The sequence below is a fragment of the Elephantulus edwardii genome, unplaced genomic scaffold (genome assembly GCF_000299155.1).
Source record: "Elephantulus edwardii isolate Elephantulus edwardi_28Jun2011 unplaced genomic scaffold, EleEdw1.0 scaffold00063, whole genome shotgun sequence".
Lineage (NCBI taxonomy): Eukaryota > Metazoa > Chordata > Mammalia > Macroscelidea > Macroscelididae > Elephantulus > Elephantulus edwardii.
Genome location: NW_006399813.1, coordinates 7528171 through 7548361, shown reverse-complemented (window position 1 = coordinate 7548361; position 20191 = coordinate 7528171). Strand labels below are relative to the sequence as shown.

General features: G+C 40.6%; 1 protein-coding gene across 1 annotated transcript in view; it reads right to left on the bottom strand.

Moving 5' to 3' along the window:
- CD55 (CD55 molecule, decay accelerating factor for complement (Cromer blood group)) overlaps positions 1–20191 on the bottom strand; it is a 219443-nt gene that overhangs the window by 27846 nt on the left and 171406 nt on the right. Inside the window, exons 3-6 of the mRNA XM_006888002.1 lie at positions 10431–10913; positions 9243–9431; positions 5691–5882; positions 2217–2316 (exon numbers count right to left, since the gene is read on the bottom strand). Of these exons, the coding sequence (XP_006888064.1) occupies positions 2217–2316; positions 5691–5882; positions 9243–9431; positions 10431–10913 (964 nt within the window). The remainder of the gene's footprint in view (positions 1–2216; positions 2317–5690; positions 5883–9242; positions 9432–10430; positions 10914–20191) is intronic.

Below are 20191 nucleotides of genomic sequence, written 5' to 3'. Positions count from 1 at the left end.
TCTGTCACCAAGTCCATGTTTTCCAACTACTGAATCTTCCTCTTTGTTCCCGACTTTTGCATTCCAGTCACCCATTATTATCAATGCATCTTGGCTGCATGTTCGATCAATCTCCTATTGTAAAAGTTGGTAAAAATCTTCTATCTCTTCTTCCTTGGTACAGTACAATACAAAATGTGAGTTGTTTTTAATTCTTATTTTATGATTAAGGGTGTTGTTGTTGGTGTTGTTGATTGCCATTTAGTTGAACACGACTCATAGCAACTCTATGAACAAAAGACCTGAAGCCTTTCTATAACTGTCATTGATTCTCTAAGTTCATTGAGTTCCCAGAGTCCTGTTGTTTAGGAATTAAGGATACTGAAGCTCATAAATGCTTGGTGATTTATTATCGCGGGTATGGGACATACAGTAAATACGGCCTTTAAATCACCAAAACAGTTCTGTTGAAAAGTGGTGTTTTTGCTGTTCTATATCGTCAAATCAGAGCAGACTCAATAGCTGACCTTCTAGTAGGTTTACAAAGGCTATAGACCACACCAGAGGAGACTGTCCGTCTTCCTCCTGTGGAGGAGCTGGTGGATTCAAACCGAATGCCTTTGGGTTGGCAGCACAACTCCTTACCATGAAGCCACCAATGCTCCCTGCTTAAAGGTTAGGGAACTACAAATACGATATACTGGGGATAATTCCAAAGGAACACCAAGTAATTTATCATTCATTATTTAGCTTCAAAACCTGAGAGTTTTTTGGTTTTTTTTAGTCTTACCTTTACATGTCGGTAGTGGTCTATGCCATGTCATGTTTTTTTCAATTTCTACACACTGAGCAAAAGTTGCACCAATTAATTTGTACCTAAAGCAATAGAGGGAGAAAAAGCGAAGAAATGTTCCATTCCCACATACTTATATTTCCTCACAATCTCCAGAATACCTACACAAAATATTGAATATACCAGTAAAACTCACTAAAAATACTCATGCTTGGTGAGTCAGAATCTACTCACAGCTGACCCTCATTTGGCTTTCCAAGACTGATCACGTGGGAGGAGATTGCCCATCTTTCTCCTGAAGAACTGTGGTGGGTTTGAACCACCAGAGGGGAGTGGGCTCTGGGTCACTAACTCCTTATGGACTACACCACCCGTGTTCCCTACTACACCTGTAAAGGAGACACTCAAGAATTAATAAATGCTCATGCAGGCATTTAAAGGAAAATAAAGATTACATTTTAAAAGGTAGTATCCTTAGGATAAAAAACCCAAAAAAATGGATACAACATAGAAGACATTTTTATTTGCAATGAGCACATGTTATAAAATAGAAGTCTTTTTAAAGCCCACTGATATAATGCAAATGCTTGTAGTTTTCTGAGTTCTGAAAAATTAAGACAGCCTCGATGAATAATTATATCCAAGGGTCATCCTCCTGATTATGTATTAATGGCTGAGACATCTGTGTGTACAGTACAGAAGATACTAGATACAGATACCTTCATCTTGAAAAAAAACTACACACAAATTAAAATAGCATAGCTCAGAAGACAAATGAGAAAAATGAGCAAAATTTTCAGCAGTGTCTGTCTGAGACTCTGATGATATTTAACAACTGAGTTTTTTTATGACTCGGAAAGTCAAAAGGTACCTCAGGTAAAAATGATATGTTCACGCTAGGAATAAATAAATGTTTTTAAACTCAAGACATTTTAGAATTCAAGTTCATTGCCTTCCAGTAAAAACTGATTCATACTTGACCTTCCAGTGAGCTTTCAGAGCAGGTAAATTATACAGGAGGAGACTATGCATTTATCTCCCTTGAAGCAGTTGATAATTTGAACTGCCTGACTTTAGGTTGGCAGGACAATTTCCTAACCAACAGACCACCAGAGCTCCCTATTTTACAATTCACTATTTGGCAAATTTAAAGACCGATTCCTTTTTTAACTCTTAAAGGTTCTAATTTCTCCAAGTATTATCAACAACTCTCTTTTAAATTTTTGTCTTTTGCTAATTACTCACACTTAAATTTTTATTTGGTGGTAAAAGAAATCTTTCCCACCCCACCCCCATGACTAGACTTAATTGTGATCAGTTCATGTTGAAGGATCTTTGAGGAGAAGGGTAACTTTAATCTCTACCAAATTGTAAACACTGGCTATGTGTTAAATTCTAATTCTTTTTTTCTTTGTTAAATGAAAAGTTACATGCTACAACTTACCCCAGGTTGCATGAGAAGACAATGCGTGAAGCAAGTAATAGGCCATCTGTTATATTGATATAGCCATTTTTTAATTCTCCAGGATGAGCACATGGTTTTTCTAGATAAGAATATAAACATATTTATTTTTCATCCAACACCCTTTCCTGATTAAAACACTCAACAAAATAGGATTAGAGGGGAGTTTCTTCAACATAGTAAATAGTATTTATGAAAACCCAACAGCCAACATTTTTCTCAATGGAGAGAGGTTAAAGGCATTCCCTTTAAGAACAGGAACTAGGCAAGGATGCCAACTCTCACCTCTCTTATTCAATATTATATTGGAAGTCTTAGTGATAGTAGTAAGACAAGAGAAGGAAATAAGAGGTATCTAAATTGACAAAGAGGAGGTAAAACTATGCAGATGATATGATAGTATACTTAGAAAATCCTAAAGACTCAGCAAGAAAACTATTGGATATAGTTCACCAATTCAGTAAAGTAGCAGGATACAAGATCAACATGCAAAAATCAGTTGGATTTCTCTACAGTGACAAAGAGAATACAGAGCTGGAGCTAAAAAAAAATAATACCCTTCACAATAGCGAAAGGCAAGATTAAATATTTGGGGGTAAATCTAAGCAGAAACACAAAGGATCTATTCAAAGAAAATTACAAAACATTACTACACGAAACAAAAAAAATACCGAAGAAGTGGAAGAATATCCCTTGCTCATAGATAGGAAGACTCAATATTGTGAAAATGACAATACTACCAGAGGCAATTTACATGTTCAATGCAATCCCAATACATATACCAATCCCATTCTTCAATGAGATAGAAAAGGGAATCTCCATTTTCATTTGGAATGGAAAGAAGCAAAGCACTCCTTAAAAATAGAAAAAAGGTAGGAGGCATCTCACTCCCTGTTTCAAATCCTACTGCAGTGCCATGGTGGTCAAGACAGCGTGGGACTGGTACAATGACAGACACGTAGATCAATGGAATAGAATTGAGAAACCAGAAATCAGTCCATCTACCTATGGTCAACTGATATTTGACAAGGAGATGAAAGCAGTTAAGTGGGGGAAAGATGGCCGTTTTAGCAAATGGTGTTGGCAAAATTGGAAAACTATCTGTAGCATACTCAAGCAAGATCCACACCTCACTCCATATATAAAAACCAATTCAATGTGGATCTTGGACCTAGGACTAAAACCAAGGACTATAAACTTCATTCAATAAAAGCCTGGAAGAACCCTAGAAGTCCAAACCCACAACATAAACAATCTTCCAAGTATCTTGAAAAATCTAAAACCAGGAGAAGATAAAAGAGATGAATGGTACCTTCTAAGAATCAAATCCCTATGTACACCCAAAAACTTCTCCAAAAGGGTAAAAAGGGAAGCCACAGACTGGGGAAAAGTATTTGGTAAGGTGATGTCAGTTAAGGGACTTATATCTAGAATTTATCACAACAAGATAAAGGTGAATAATCCAATTGAAAAATAGGCACAGGATATGAACAGACACTTCACCAAAGAAGATATTCAGATGGCCAACAGGCACATGAAGAAATGTTCAAAATCTTTAGCTCAAAGAGAGATGCAAATCAAAACAACTATAAAATATCATCTTACCCCAGTAAGAATACCAAAATTTAACAGAACATCAAGCAACAAATACTGGCGAGGTTGTGGAGAAACTGGAACCCTTATTCACTGTTGGTGGGAGTGTAAAATGGTGCAACCACTGTGGAAGGCGGTATGGGGCTTGCTCAAAAAGTTGCAAATAGAGATACCATTTGACCCAGCAATTCCACTACTTGGAATGTACCCCAAAGAGACCATAACAACCACCCAAGTAGATATACGCACACCCATGTTTATTGTGGCTTTGTTCATGATAGCAAGGAGTTTGAAATGACCTAAGTGCCTATCAACAAACAAATGGATAGAGAAACTGTGGTATAGTCATGCAATGGAATACTACGCTGCATTGAAAAACAAGGAACTCATGTAGTATTATTCAAAATGGGTGACCCTGGAGGACATTATGCTGAGTGAAATATCTCAGTCACAAAAAGACAAATACTGCATAGTGCCACTGTTGTAGAATGGGGGGGACTTACCTTAGGGTTGGGATAAGACTGAAAAAAAAACCACACCTGGATAAATTACATGTACTGGGTTGAAACAGATGAGGGAAAGAACAGTTTAAAAGTGATATATGATTGGGTATTACGGTTATGACAAGAGTCCAGAATGAAGGTTGCATACAGGAGTGGACTCAGGGCGGGGGGATTGTATACCAATGAAAGAAATTTTCTTTTACTTTTCAATGAGAAGAGCGAACTGGGGGATAGGAGACGGCAGGGGAAAAAATGCAACAATGAATGAATGGAAATCAAAAGTTCTATAAATGTTCATTAAAATAAATTTAAAAAATTAACATATTTATTTTTCTTCAAATTATTAGACACATATACACAGAGTGATTATGGGCACCATTGATATTTTCTAATACTTAGATGTCTTTACTTCTATATAATGCATTTACTGTCCACATAGACACTATTCCTAGGCATGCAGAAAATTAGATATATATATTCAGGGTTATTTTAAAAAAGGAATAATTTTGGAATATATATGAATATGTATTCCATTTTAAATAAATATGTTGTTAAAAAATAAATAAATATGTTCTTGTTGAGTCAATTTCGCCTCAAATTGACCTATAGGGCAGAATAGAACTCTATATGAACTTTTTGGTAGCCGTTTCCCACATATTTCTCCAACAGGGTGGCTGGTGGCTTTGAACCACTGCCTTTGAAGTTAGCAGCTGAGTACTTAACCACTGTGCCACTAGTAACCGTAAGCTGATTAAATGTGAGATCTGGGGGTGGTGAATGGATATTCCTATCACACAAATATTTGAATCTATCTAACTTAAAAGAAGAACTCTCATGGTTCTTTTAGAGAGCTCTGGTGGCCTAGTGTTAAGGAACTGTGCTGCCAACCTGAAGGCACACAGTATGAATTCACCTGGTGCTGCAGGAAAAAGATGGGCAATCTTCCCCCGGGCGATTTGTTCCCTCTAAAAACCCACTGAAGGGTCAGCGATGGTTGTGCCTAACTCAAAGGTACATGAAAACAACAACAATGGTTCCTTGAAGAATCACTCTACAATGTGAAACACAATGTAAATAAACTTTGTAAGCAAACCAATTTAAAAAAAAAGGTAAAATAGAATGTATGTGAATGATGGTATGAAACACAATGGAAATGAAAGACTATAAACACAAGTATATAAATGAAATATAAAGGGATTATTATATGAAAACCAATTTTAAAAAGTTAAAAATTAGAAAAGAATTATATACAACATAATACACTCACATTTTAAGTCCCAGTGTGGACAATGAGAGGGACACCATTTCCTCCCAAACAGCATCATTAATCATTGCATATACACTTTAAAACCATACTCACTTTTACAAAATACATCAGGGTTGGACCATGTATAATTAGCAAGGCAAGTTACTTCCGCGGACTTAGAAGGGATCCGTTCGTAACCTGGGGCGCAGTCAAAACCCACGACTGTACCTACTGGGTAGTAACTCAGAGGGATGTAAATCTTTTTGAGGGTTGCATACACGAGTTTGCGTATAGACGGACAGCTCCCTAAAAATTGGTAAGAAAAGGAACAACAAAAAATATTACCATATTATACAATCTACAGTTAATTGTTTTACCTGATCCTTAAATCAGCTTCTGCTCTATTTTGTTCATATTTGACATTTGTGAGGGCATATTATTGCTATGGCATCTTCAGTGTATGAGACACCCATACTTCCATTGGTTACTCACTAAACGTCCACGAAGTCGATTGGGGATATAAATGTCACAATATCGATTTCTCAGATAATAAGTTGTTGGTTTTATGTGCCTTTGAGTCAAAACTAATTCATAGCTGGCCCTGCAGCAGCTCTTCAGATTCTTTAAGTGTCGCAGGAGGAGACTGCCTTTCCTTTTCCCAAGGAGCCGCTGGTGGATTCAAACTGCCTGCCTTTGGGTTAGCAGGGCAGCACTTTACCAACTGGGCCAACAAAGCTCCCGGATCAGATAACACAGGTCCACTAAATGAAGGAATTATCTGGGTATACTGCCTGACATAAGGAGCTCTGGGTGGTAAGGGTGCTGTGTAGTGGTCTGCTAACTGAAATGCTGGTGGTTTGAGTCTAGCAGCCACTCCACAGGAAAAGAATTGGGGAGGTCTCCTTCTGCACATATTTGAGCCTGAGAAACTCCTTGGGGAGGGCATGTCACCAGGAGTGTGAATCTCCTCAATAGCAATGTTGTTTCTTTTTTGAAATGACTGGGCAAGAAAACTACACTAAATCCTGAGTATCCCACAGACTACCAAAAGAACAGACAGGTTTTGGAGAAGGTACAGCCAGAGTGTCTCTTTGGTGGCAAAGAGGATAAAGCTTCCTCTCATATACTCTGGGCATATTGCTGGGAGAGGCTATTGAATAGAGAGGACAGGACATCCTGCTGGGACAGGTAGAGGGATGGTGAAAGAGAGGAAGACCTTCAACCAGGTGGAAGGATACACTGACTGCAGCCATGGGCTCAAGTGTGTCAGAGATTGTGAGGACGGCCCAGGATAGAACAGGGGTCAGATCTGTTGTTTATAGGGTCAATATGGTTTGTACTCAACTTGACGGCACCTAACAACAAAAAGCAAAGTACAGTACCTTGGAGAGATAAGAAATATTTCTAGACCCAAACGCAAATATCCTGCATGACAAAAAGAACTGAAATAATAAATCATTTTTTATTAAATACATTAAACTCATTTAATCCCCACCACAACTTAACGTGGACAAAAATCAAGTAAAGATCAATAAAATTCATTGCCGTGGCATCTATCCCGACTCACGGCAACCTCTCCATCCTCCATCCATCCCGTCTCCACGGCCGTGAATCTCAGAAGGAGGAGATGGCTTCACCTTTCTCTGGCAGCACTGTAGGTGGGTTTGAACGGCTAACTTTTAGTTAGCATCCCAGCCCTTCACCTACTACATACACTATGAAAGTTCCTTTAGGTTGAATAGTGTCCTTAAAAGTGTTCATAAGCTCAAAAAAACTGACCAAAGGTGAATTTAGAAAGGCATGGTTTGATGGTATGATGACAAGGGACCTGGATTTGTAATCAAAACACCCAAGTTGTGAACCCTGAACTCCCTATAAAGGAGCTGCTTCTACTAAGGAAGTTATTAAAAAAGAAACTTCTTAAAGTCTATCTCCTCTACTTAAAATAGTGACATAGAAGTTCTTGATTAACTCCTTGGGTCTTTGGAGGATTAAATGAAGTAATATAAGTTTAACTACAAAACTTGATACACATTTAAAGACTTACATACTTCAGCCTACTGCCTTCTATCATCGGTTTTGTTGTGTGTGTTTTTTAAGGCCAAGAAAATATTAAAGATTATTTCACATCTTTTAAAGAAATACTGTGCCTGAATTGATTTCATGCTATTCAGAGGCAGGTATCAAGTCTGCATCTTTATTTATATGTATCAGTGCTAATATCTTTGTTGTTGATTTCTGTCAAGTTGAGCACGACTCAAGTTGAGCAACCCTATGAACAAAAGGCCTGAAGCCTTCGTTTCCAGAGGCATACGGAGTGCCAAAAGAACGAAACAATCTCTTTAGGTGGAGTGCAGCCAGAATTCGACATGGAATTGAGAATGTTGGGCACATTATCTGTGGGGTCAGCCAGTCCCTGGAGAAAGACAAGTCAAGCTTATTCAAGCAAAGGGGCAGGAAAAGAGAAGAAGACCCTCAACAATATGAATTGATACAAGTAGCTGCAACCGTGAATTCAAAGACAGAAGTGAGTGTGAGGAAGGCACAAGATCAAGGAGTGTGTCACTGAGTTGTATACTGGGTAGCTATGAGTGGAAGCAGGTTTGACAGCACCTAACAACAACACCAGAGAGCTGTGCAGAAAATAATAGGTTTTTCTCTATATGACCCAGCTATTCCACTACTAGGAATATACCCCAAAGAAACTGGAAGTGAGACACAAACGGAGATTGGTACATCATTGTTCGTAGCAGCATTATTCACCATCACAAGAATGTGGAAACAGCTCAAATGTACATCCACAACTGAGTGGATTGAGAAAGTGTGGTCCATTCACACAATGGAACACTATGCAGCACTTGGGAGCAATGATTTCACAAAATAGCACATAATTTAGGAGAGACTGGAGAGCATTATGCTGAGGGAACAAACTCAGTCTCATAAGGAGAAATACTCCATAAGACCATTATTGTGAAAATAGAAGTAACTGGTAAGAAATGAATGGGAAACCAAGTGGGAAAGGAGTGGGACCGAGGATTAGGATGGGTATGGGCCAAACCATAGATTTGTACAGTTGGTGGATGAAAAAAAGGTGGAAAGGAAATAGGAAGGATCTGTATATAAAGATAGGGTCATAGGTCAAATGGTGATTAATTTCATAAAACATAATGCATGGTAATTATTGTACGAGACATAATATGAATGACGAATACTGAGAAACAATGTATATGCACTTTGTAAGCAAACAGATAAAAACATTAATAAGTTTTTTAAAAATAAATATAGACAGCTTTTTTAAATTGCCACTAAAGAATTGTGTTTGGTAAGTTCTACATTGCAAAATGAAATTTCAGAAAACAGATCATGTGTCTCAAAGTAACTGTCACATGTATTCATATATAATTTACTCCCTAAACAATATCTATTGTTTACTTTCTCTATTAGCCTGTTCAAGAGGTACACTGTTAGGGAAAAAGCTCTTAAGAAGCAGGAGCTACCCAGGGAAGTAATGCCTTTAATTAAATGGAGTGTGAAATGCCAACAAGGGCACCCTGGGGCTTAATAATGCTCGAAACTATCAATTACCAGTCACTCTGAAGAGGTATAAAAATAAACCTGACAAGCTACACCTATTCCCATACCTTTAAAGAGAAATAAAGGACTTACGACCACAGAAGTTTGGATCTATTTTTAGCCATGTATTGTCACGGAGACATTGAATGGTGTGTGTTGTTCCTGGAATTCTGAGGTACCCTTGATTGCATGAGTAATACACCGTCTTGTCAACAGGAAAAGTTGTAACACCTTTCAAAACTGGTGTCGCATTAGGCATATCTGGGGGTGGGCTGCAGTCACCTAGAGGAGTAAAAATTGAACTGAACGAAATAGCACTTCTCACTTCACACCAACATTCTCTTCCCAAATGAATGAAGGACGTTGCTATGGATTTTGATGCACACAGAGCACGTCTACCCAGGGCTGAAAGGTACACACCACCAGCTTGATAGACCTCGTGTCTTGTCAACTTATTCAAGACTCTAATTAAGGGCTAAAAGTCCCTTCCCTTCCATTATTAAAAAAGGGGAAAAGGTGAGAGAGAGGACAGGATTTACCTACTGTCAGCTTAGATATGTTGCTAGAGTCTCAGAAAGACAGCAGCCCCTTGGGAAAAGACAAGTAGCAGAAACAACACGCATGACCGGGTACCAAGTGTTGCTCTGAGTTTAATCAACTATTTGGCCCCTCAATGTTAAAAAGGAGAGCTCCTTTGGGATTTGAGAAGAATTCTTTTGGCACCCTCCCTTTCGACTCTCACATGTGCTTCCCCAATCCGTCAAGTGTCTCTCCTAAAACTATGTTTGCAGACCTGGTCCAGTCCAGTCTCCAGGAGATCCGCTCCCTGGACCCCAGGGACCAAGCTATCAGAAACCCTGAGCCTTAAAGGTAGAGGATTGTGGGGAATAATTTAAAAAACAAACAAACAAACAAACAAACAAAAAAACAAAACCCCAAACTCCAGCACCAGAGTAGCTGGTCGGATCCAGCCGGTGGATTCAAACCATGAACTTTGGGGGTTACAGTGTAGCTTCTTGCCACTAAGCAGCCAAAGCTCCCCTTGGTGAGTGGGTTCTAAATGAAGGGACTGATGGTATAGGTTTAAACCGTCAAGCTTTTGGTTAGCAGCGGAATGCTTTCATCACGGCACCACTCAGGCTCTCCTAAGAAAGCAACTATAGCTGATGCCCAAAAACTTCATATCCCCAAGTGCCCAGAACCGGCCAGGGAGACTTAACCAACCCGTCCCTCCCTGTCTAAGGGTGAGCCAAGGAGGCTGGTTCAGAGTCCCCAACTCACTGCGCACGGGCGGCGTGTTCAACAGGAGCAGCAGCAGGAGCAGCCCCCCACAGAGGTGCAGCACTGCAGGGGCGCTCTGCCACTTGGGGCTCATTGCGTGTGGCAACAGGGACGCAGTCCAGCACTCGGAGGCATCTGCAGCAACAAGTGGGCTGAAACAAGCCTTGGTAAGCCGCTGAGCCAGAGTTAACTCTGGCCGTGGGCGGGGCTGAGTTTCAGTCACTAACTGGGTGGGGCAAAGCAGACTGTTGCTCAAACAAGTGTGGGGCAGGACCAGGGCGGAGGCTTTCCCAGTTGCTTTGGCCTGGTTGGGGCCCAAGACTTGAGAAGTAGGGTTCTCTGCGGGAGGGGAAGAGCAGGCAGGCTCTGGACGCTGCGACTGGACACTGTGACTTCCAGTCCACAGTCCTGCGCTGCTAGGGTGGGGCTGCGACAAGCTGGCCCAGCTACAAATGTAAATATCTTCTAAATAAATATTAACACCTGGGGAACAGAGAAGAGGTGAGTGGTCCCAGTGGGACAGACTTGGGTTTACTGGAATCTGAATTAACTTCAATTGACTTTAGGGTGCTTGAGCACTGTATAAGTGAATGATCAGCCTGGTGCATATGCAGTGGAAGAAGGAAATGGGGGGGGGGGGGTAAACAAACTACACAACAAACCAAACAAAAACTCCACCCAGTTGTCATGGAAATCAGTTTTGCTGCTTGGAAACCTCATGCTTATCAAAGTAGAAGGGTCCTTTAGAAGATTCTCAATGGCTACCTTTTTGAAGTAGATTGCCAAATAGGCTTTTCTTCCAAGCTTCCAGTAAGTAGTTTCAAACCTCCAAACACTGAGCTTTTTATCTTATTGAAGAGCCCAGGCAGTTCCCTCAAGAAGAATAGTGTCCACTCGTGAACTTGAACCTTCACTATGTCACGGGTCAACACAAGGATAAGGAAAAAGGACTTCCTGCAGATGCTCCTCAGAAAAAGTAATCAGTGTGAGACTTTCAAAAACAAAAATCGAGGGAAATGTGTTGGGGCAAATCTACAGTCAAGGACCTCTCTAAAGTGCTGAAAAACAAAGATGTCAGTTTAAGGATGACGAAGGTGTATACTTGATGCAAGCCAAGGTCTTTTAAATTACTTCCTATGGTACCACGGACTGCAAAGAGAACAAACAGATCTATCTTGGTGAGGGTGAAACCAAGGCGCTCTCTGGAGGCAATGATCTTGAAGCTCCATCTCACGTATTTTGAGCATTTGGCCAAGAGGGACGAATCCTTGGAGGAGGACATCATACTTGGGAAGGTGGAAGGACAACACAGGAGAGGAAGAACCTGGATGAAATGGGTTGACACAATGACTAGGGAAATAGGGACAGTGTGTCAGAGACAGTGAGATTGGCTCAGAATCCAACAGGGTTCAGTGCTATTGTGCATAGGGTCAGTATGAGTAGCTGGGGCCTTGACAGCACATAGCAACCAACAATAACAACATGTATGTGAAAGTTGGATAATTAATGGAGATAACAGGGGGGGAAAACACAAAACATTTTTAAAGTAAGCCCAGTTTACATATACCTAGTTTACATATGTTTACAAGGCTAAAGCTCGATGACCATTTACTTTCTCAACCTTCAATAGACTTTGATCAATGTTGTGTCAAGGTTGTATCTTTTCTCCATACTTCTTCAATTGCTCTGCAGAATAAATAATTCCAGAAGCTGGATTTAATGAAGAACAATGTGCCATTAAGATTGAAAGTAGACTCATCAACAACTTGCATTATGCAGATGACACAATCATGTTTGCAAAAGTAAAGGAGACTTGAAGAACTTGCTGCAGAAGATCAAAGATTACAGCCTTCAGTGAAGATTATATCACAAGGGAAGACAAAAATTCTTACCAATAGACAGTAGGTCGCATTGTGATAGATGGATAAAAGACTTAAATTGTCAATTATTTCATCCTTCTTGGATCCACAATTGATATCCAGGATAACTGCCACCAAGATATCAAAAGAAGCATTGCATTGGGACAATTTGCTGTTAGGCACTTCTCCAAAGAGCTTAAAGATCAAGGATGTCAGTTTAAAGACTAAAGTGTATCTGATCCAAGCCATGGCCTTTTCACTTATTATGGATCTGAAAGTTGGGCAATGGATCAATAATGATAACAGAAGAAATAGAAAAATATGTCTTTCTATTTTGTTGGTGGTGAAGGCCTGTCTTCGAGGAAGTGTAAATAGGCTGCTCCTTAGAGACAAGGGTAGTGACACTTTGTTGTTATTTTTGCTATGTGCCTTCAAGTCCTCTGCTCTGTCCTGTGCCAATCTCACTGTCTCCGACACACCCATCCCTATTACGCCATTCACTGCATCAATCCACCTGACAGAGGGCCGTCCCTTCCTGCTCTGTCCCTCCACCCTGCCAACCATGATGTCCTTCTCCAAGGACTGGTCTCTCCTTAGAACATGTCCAAAGTATGTTAGACGGAGCCTCAGAATCCTTGCCTCCAAGGAGCCAGCCGGTTTAACCCTTTCCAGGACGAATCTGTTTGTTTTCCTAGCAGTCCATGGTACTCTCAGTGCTCTTCTCCAGCACCACAGCTCAAAGGCATCAATTCTCCTTCTATCCTCCTTGGTCATTGTCCAACTCTCTGATGCATAACAAGTGATTGCAAAGACCATGGTCTGTATCAGACACACTTAGTCTCCAGAGAAACACCATTTCTCTTCAGTACTTTGGAGAGGTCCCTAACAGCAGACTTTCCCATGGCAATGCGCCTTTTAATTTCCTGGCTGCTGGTGCCAAGACTGTTGACTATGGAGCCAAGCAAACTAAAGCTGTGTACAATCTCAATCTCTTCACCATCCATGCTGATGCTGCCGATTGGTCCAGTGGTGAGAATCTTTGTCTTCTTGACATTGAGCCTCAATCCATATTGTAGGCTGCAGTCCTTGACACTCTGCAGCAGGTGCTTCAGGTCCTCCTCAGTTTCAGCCAGCAGGGTTGTGTCATCCGCATAACGCAGATTGTTGATAAATCGTCCACCAGTCTTGACCCCACATTTCTCCTCATAGAGTCCAGTCTCCTAGATAATCTGTTCTGCATAAAGTAACACTTTATCTCATATAATTTGGGCATGTTGTCAGGAAGACATTATGTTGGAAACAGTGGAGGGTCAGTGTAAGAGGAAAACCTTCAACAATAGGACAACGGACACGGTGACTGTAACAATGGGCTCAAGTGTATCAGAGATGATAAGCATGGCTCAAACACCCGACTACTATGGGTTGTAGGTGGCTCAATGGCACTAACAACAACAATACACTCTGATCAGAGTTGGCGTTACCATCCTGTTGCATGGGATCACTTGATGTGGCTTTTCTAGTCCATTGTCTTAGTTACTCTCACCTGATAGCTAATTAGGACTGCCAGTGTGAGGTGTTTATCTGTGGTCCACAAAGGCTGTTAGAAAGCTTGCTAGAAATGTAAAGAAAGTAAATTGTACTTTTGAATGGGATCATGTAAGTAAGATATGTGGACTGGGCTGTTTTACCATCTTCCCAAACTTAAACAGAGCTGGTCCAGAGGCAGAAAACAAGAAATACTGCTACAATCAAGAAAGAGATCCAGATAGTCCTCTGCACATAAGATTCTGGCTCAAATCAGATACAGAGACAGCACAAGATGGGTAGCACAGCATCCCGGTGACAATAGTGGAGATAGCAGTGATAGTGGTAGCAGAGGTGGTGAAGAACCATAGAATAGTGTCAGATGGTGCTGTGGAATCCTGGATCCTGGAATGAGCAAGAAAATGAGAAAGAATACTTGCTGGCTTAGTGAGCACCTGGAGGCCTTTGCTGGCGGGAACTAGCTGCTGATCTACGGTGTTAAAGCCACGTGCCATCAGACTGGCGCTTACTGACAGTGTAGGGGGTGACACCTAATTGGTAGAGCTAATGGAGCTTGTGACATTTGCCTGAGCAGGACACTGAGGCCAGGACCACAAGACCAAGGGTGAGAGAGCTGGCCTACAAACACAGCTAAGTAGAGGGAATTCTGATTGAAGGATTAAGTACTGAATGTTCCTGACTCTAGTGGCAATCTGTTCCTTCCTTGATAAACTCCATCAATGTGAATATTGTCTGTGAGTTCTATGTGGCCATTGCAATGGATTATCAAACTCAGCAGAGAAGTAACATTCCTAAGAAGAACAGTGCATGATAGAATTGTGAGCATAGTGTGGAGTATGGTGGTAGGGCATTTGTGCTGTTGGTAGAGACTCTCCCTCCTTGGGAAGTTAATATTGTCTCCTCTATGCCTATCATACTGACTTTTGCATACCTAATTACTACCAACTCATTATGAAGAGCACTTTATTCCCTTTGAAGCTCTTTCTCTCTTATGGCTTGTCTAGAATTTTATTTTCACAGGCAGTCAGGAAATCAACAGACAAATTGCACTGGGAAAATCTGCTGTCAGGGACCTTTCCAGAATACTGAGAGGCAATGATATCAGTCTAGAGACTAAGGTGCACCTGATCTAGGCCATGGTCTTCACAATTACTTGCTATGCATCAGAGAGCTGGACAAAGAATAAGGATAACAGAGGAAGAGTTGATGCCTTTGAGTTGTGGTGTTGGAGAAGAGTCTTGAACATATCATAAACCACCAAGAAAACAAATAGGTCTGTCCTGGAGAAGGTGAAACAAATTTCTCCTTGGAGGCTAGGATTTTGAAACTTCATCTCACATACATTGGGCACTTGGCCAGAAGTGATTGGTCCTTGGAGAAGGACATCATGCTTAGAAGGCTGGAGGGACAGTTCCTGAGAGGAAGACCCTGGATAAGGGGGATTGATATAGTAACTGGAGCAATGGAGGTAGATGTGTCAGAGTCAGTGAGACTGGCTCAGGAGAGGGAAGAGATCAGATTTGTTGGACATAGGGTTGCTAGTTACAGATAACTTGACAGCACATAAAAACAATTACAATCAAGAGAGCTTTGGTGGCCTCGTGGTTAGGGAGTGTCACTGACAACTCGAATGTGGATGGTTTGAATCCACTAGATGCTCTGTGAGAGAGAGATGGGAAAACATCCTACTGTATAATTTACATATTCTGAGAGCTCCTGGAGGATCAGCTATGAGTTGGCGCCAACTCAGCAGCAATAAGTTTGAATTACAACTGAGCTTGGAATCACATGTTTTGTCTTTATCTGCTATTGTAACTTAAAGATGTAACTTTAGTTTTGCTTGTTGTTTGTGTTACTGCTATTCGCTTTACACTCAGTGATAAATGGGGATGATTTATTAGAATGAAACATTCGTAAAAAAAAGTATTCCTAAGGCTTCTTTTCTGTTTAGTCTGGTCTTGAAGGAAATCCTTGGGGATGTGGTGGAGTAGAAGGAAGCAGGGAGGGTGACACTGTTACTGCCCTGGGTGACACCAATTCCATTGACATCACCACAAACAAGACTCATTCCATGTTTGGGTGGAAATCCTTTCATTGCCCAGGGTTTGTTTGTTAGTTATGTTGTTAGGAGCTGTCAAGTCAAGTGTGAGTCATAGGGACCCTATGAACCCTGTCCTGTCGTGTGCCAATCTCTGACACACTCAAGCCCCTTATTGCAGCTACTGTGTCAATCCATCTTGTTGAAGAACTTCCTCTTTCTCTATTCCACCATCTTTGCAAGAATGATGTCCCTCTCCAAGGAATAGCCTCTCTTGGCAACATGTCCAAACTATATGAGATGAAACTTTATCATGTTTTCCTCCAGGGAGCACTCTGTCTGTATCTTCTCCAAGACATAACTGTTTGGGTTTTTGGCAGTCCATGAGATATCCAGTACTCTTTTCCAACACCGTAATTCAAATGCATCAATTCATCTTGCATCTTCCTTTCTCATTGTTCAGCTCTCAGATGCATACCAAGTAATAAAAAGAACATGACCTGACTCAGGCACACCTTAGCCCTCAAACTGACATCATTGCTCCTCAGTAATTGGAAAAGTTTCCTGACTGTACACTTTACCAATGCAATACATCTCCTGGTCTCCTGAATGCTGGTACCAAGGGTGTTGGTTGTGGAACCAATTAAGATTAAATCTTTGACTATTTCAATCTATCATGATGTTTTCTATTGGTCCTGCAGTGAGAATTATTCTTCTCTTGATGTTGAGATGCAATCCATTGTGAAGGCTGTAGTTTTTAATTTCTCAGGAAGAACTTCAAGTCCTTCAAGTCCATCTCATATAATGCAGATGACAAGCAAGGTTGTGTCATCTGCATTACACAGGTTATTGATATGTCTTCCTCCAATCTTGATGCCACATTCTTCTTCGATTGTAGCTTCTTAAATAATTTGTTCAACATTGTTATTAGGTGTCACTGATTCGTAAGCTGCTTCAGCAGGTCAAACCTTTGCCTGATTCTGTCTCCTGATCTTCACTATCCTTATACCCATGGTGGCAGTCAATAACGTCCACTGGGACTATTTTAATCTGACTGCAAAGCGGAATCCACCACCAGAGTATCTGCAGATGTATGTGAGAACGTGTCAGAAAAATGACAAAACAAAAATGAGCACTAGGAGTATAATTGTTTTAAAGCAAAAAAGACTTTTTTTAAGACCTTAAAATAGGGACAATGCTTTGTAGGGCTGGATGCTCTTTAGAATCATATAAGGAGCATTTAAGAGGTGCATAACAAAGTGAACTGGGTTGAGGGGAGGGAGGAAATTATGCCACAATGATTGAATTTTGCTTGGTTTATTTTTTAAAGTGAACTGGGTGTAGGGTAGGGAGGGAAAATAATAAATTAATAATGGAAATCAAAGTTTCTATTCAAACAATAAGTGAATTTTTTTAAATAAAACAGGGGATGATATCAGGAGGAAAATGTGCAACAATGAATGAATGGAAATAAAAATTTTTATTATGCTAAAATTACAACAAAAATATTAAAAAATAAATTACAAAAAGTCTAAATGCTCACACTGGCCCCCACTATGAAATCATAATCTCTGGAGATGGAACTAGCCTTCAGGATTCTATGGCCGTCTCCAGGTATTTGTGCAGCACACAGAGGTTTCAGTAGCACTGATCAGTGTGGTATTGGGTCAGAGTGCATTTTGTGTCAGCTACTAACCGTAAAGTTGGTAGTTAAAATTCATGGGAAAGCTAAGGTAGTCTCCTTTTGCAAAAGTAAGTAGCCTTCTGAAATCTGGTGGAGGTCTGTCATGAATTGGAATCCACTCGCTGGTGTGGGTTTGGTTTGGAGTGTTGGACTTGGGGTTTGGATCAGAGTTAAGGAGCGTTGGTGGTGCAGTGGTTACTCACTCTGCTCCTAGGTCAAAGGTCAACAGTTTGAACTTGTCAACTATTTCATGGGAAAGAGATCTTTACAGTCTGCCTCTGTAAAGATCATAACTTTAAACACGCCATAGAGCACATTGATTCTCTCCTGTAGGGTCACTGTGACTGAGAATCCACTCAGTGGCTGTGGATTTTGTTTTTTAGTCAGAGCAATGATCCAGCAGAAACGCACTGAAGGACATTGATGAAAAAGCCAACATTCATCTTCTTGGTGAATAACCCCAAGAATTTATTTCCCTTAATAATATATGAATATATCAGGGCATGGTTAGTAGAAGTCTCACCTAGATTATCTTGTTTCCTTTTATATTTTACTCAACTCTTGAGAGATCTGGTGGCATGATTTGTTGAGTCTTACACTGCTACCCAAAAATATGCACCAACTGTTCGAATCCACGATCAGCAATTTGGGAGGAAGGTGACCAGTCTCCTCCCTTCACCATAAACACACCTGAGGGAGAGTAACTGAATTGGAAACAGCTTGAAGGCAGTGACTTTAGTTTTGAGTGAGTGAAATTGTTGTTGTTATGTGCCATCAAGTCACCTGCAACTCATAACGGCCCTGTGTATTACAGCTCTGAACCCTGCTCTATCCTGTGCCAAGCTTATTGCCTCTGACACATCTACCCCATCACCCCAAACACTGAATCAATTCATCTCATAGAGGGTCTTCCTCTCCTGCACTGTCCCTCCACCCTCCCAAGCATGACGTCTCTCTCCAAGGACTGGTCCCTCCTTGCAACATGTCCAAAGTATGACAGACGAAGCTTCAGATTTCTTGCCTCCAAGGAGCAGCCTGGTCTCACCCTCTCTAGGACAAACCTGTGAAATTAAGAAAAGCAAAATAAAGCACAAAACAAAAACAAAGTGGTGACAGGCTTTGTTCCAATTCAGGGCAACCTACTTAGTTAAAGAATTGTTGTTCCACAAGGTTTGCTTGGCTTGGTCTCTACAGAAACAGACATTTCTGTAAATCCTTTTCACTAAGCTTTTCCTCCATGCGACTTATGGGTGATTTTGAACTTTTTGTTTAGTAGGAGAGAGTAGTCCATTTGCACCAACTTGGGACCCATGTGAAACTTGGCCTTTTTCATGGATCACCAGTGAAGTTTTTGCATCCTTTCATGATGTTCTTTCCTGAACACTTTCTCTTGACCCTTTATTAGTGTGAAACTTTACAAAGCGGGGAAAGAATGTTTTCAACAACAGAGTTGACTCTGACAAAACCAGACACCTATGCTATTCAATACTAGACTCAAAAACATATACAGATCCAGGAAAGGAGTCCTATAGGCTTTCTTGAACATAACAGTGCTAATATATTTTTTTAGTTTGACAATTAAAGGGGAGTGTTAAAATGATCTCCTATGGCCTTGTTGATAATTGATATTCATTCTCCTCATTTTTATCCTTATATTTTATGCCTTTAAGCTGTGGTGCTGGATAAGAGTGTTGAATATACCCTGGACTGTTTAGAGAACAGTTTCTCCCTTGAGAGGGTGAAACCCGGCTGCTCCTTGAAGACAAACCTGGCTGCTCCTTGAAGGCAAGGATTCTGAAGCTTCATCTGACGTACTTTGAACATGTTGCAAGGAGGGACCAGTCCTTGGACAGGGATGTCATGCTTGGGAGGGTGGAGGGACAGTGCAAGAGAGGAAGACACTTGATGAGATAGATTGACTCAGTGACTGGGATAATGGGGGTGGGCAAGTCAGAGACAGTGAGGTTGGGACAAGATAGAACAAGGTTCAGAGCTGTTGTACTTAGGGTCTCTAGGAGTCACACACACCACCACCAGCAACAACAACATATTTGACATAAAAACACACAAAGCATATCAAGGTCCAGTCATGTTTTAAAAGTGCTACTAGGGCTTCCTGGTGCCCTACTTGACACCTGCATATGACGCTAGACACTACCTTCCTCTCAGTCCACCAATTCATTGCAGACAGCTAGTTTTCAACCCTGCAGGCTCATATATTTAGTGTGATGGGTAAGGTAATATTTTACAAAAAGACTTGAATATCAAGAACAGCCACGAAACTGCCAAAAGACTTAACATTGAGGCCTGTGTATACTCTGGAAATGTTCATTAAATGAGTGCAATATCACTTCTAACCAGTAAAAACAATGTGTTCTGCAAATGTTTGGGTTTTTTCGTTTTTAGGTTTTTTTTTTAAATTTTTTGGGTTATTTTTTAAAGGGGGGAAACCCCAATCTCTACCTCTTATATTTGTTACATTAAATAATTGAAGTTTTTGTCATCAGCCATGTTACTGTTCTTAGTAATAATATTGCAAGGAATATTATGTGAAAGAGCTGGGTGGACTCTTAAGTAATATATATAAACTAGCCAAATAATTTCAACATTCTGACTAAAATGGGGGGGGGGGGGG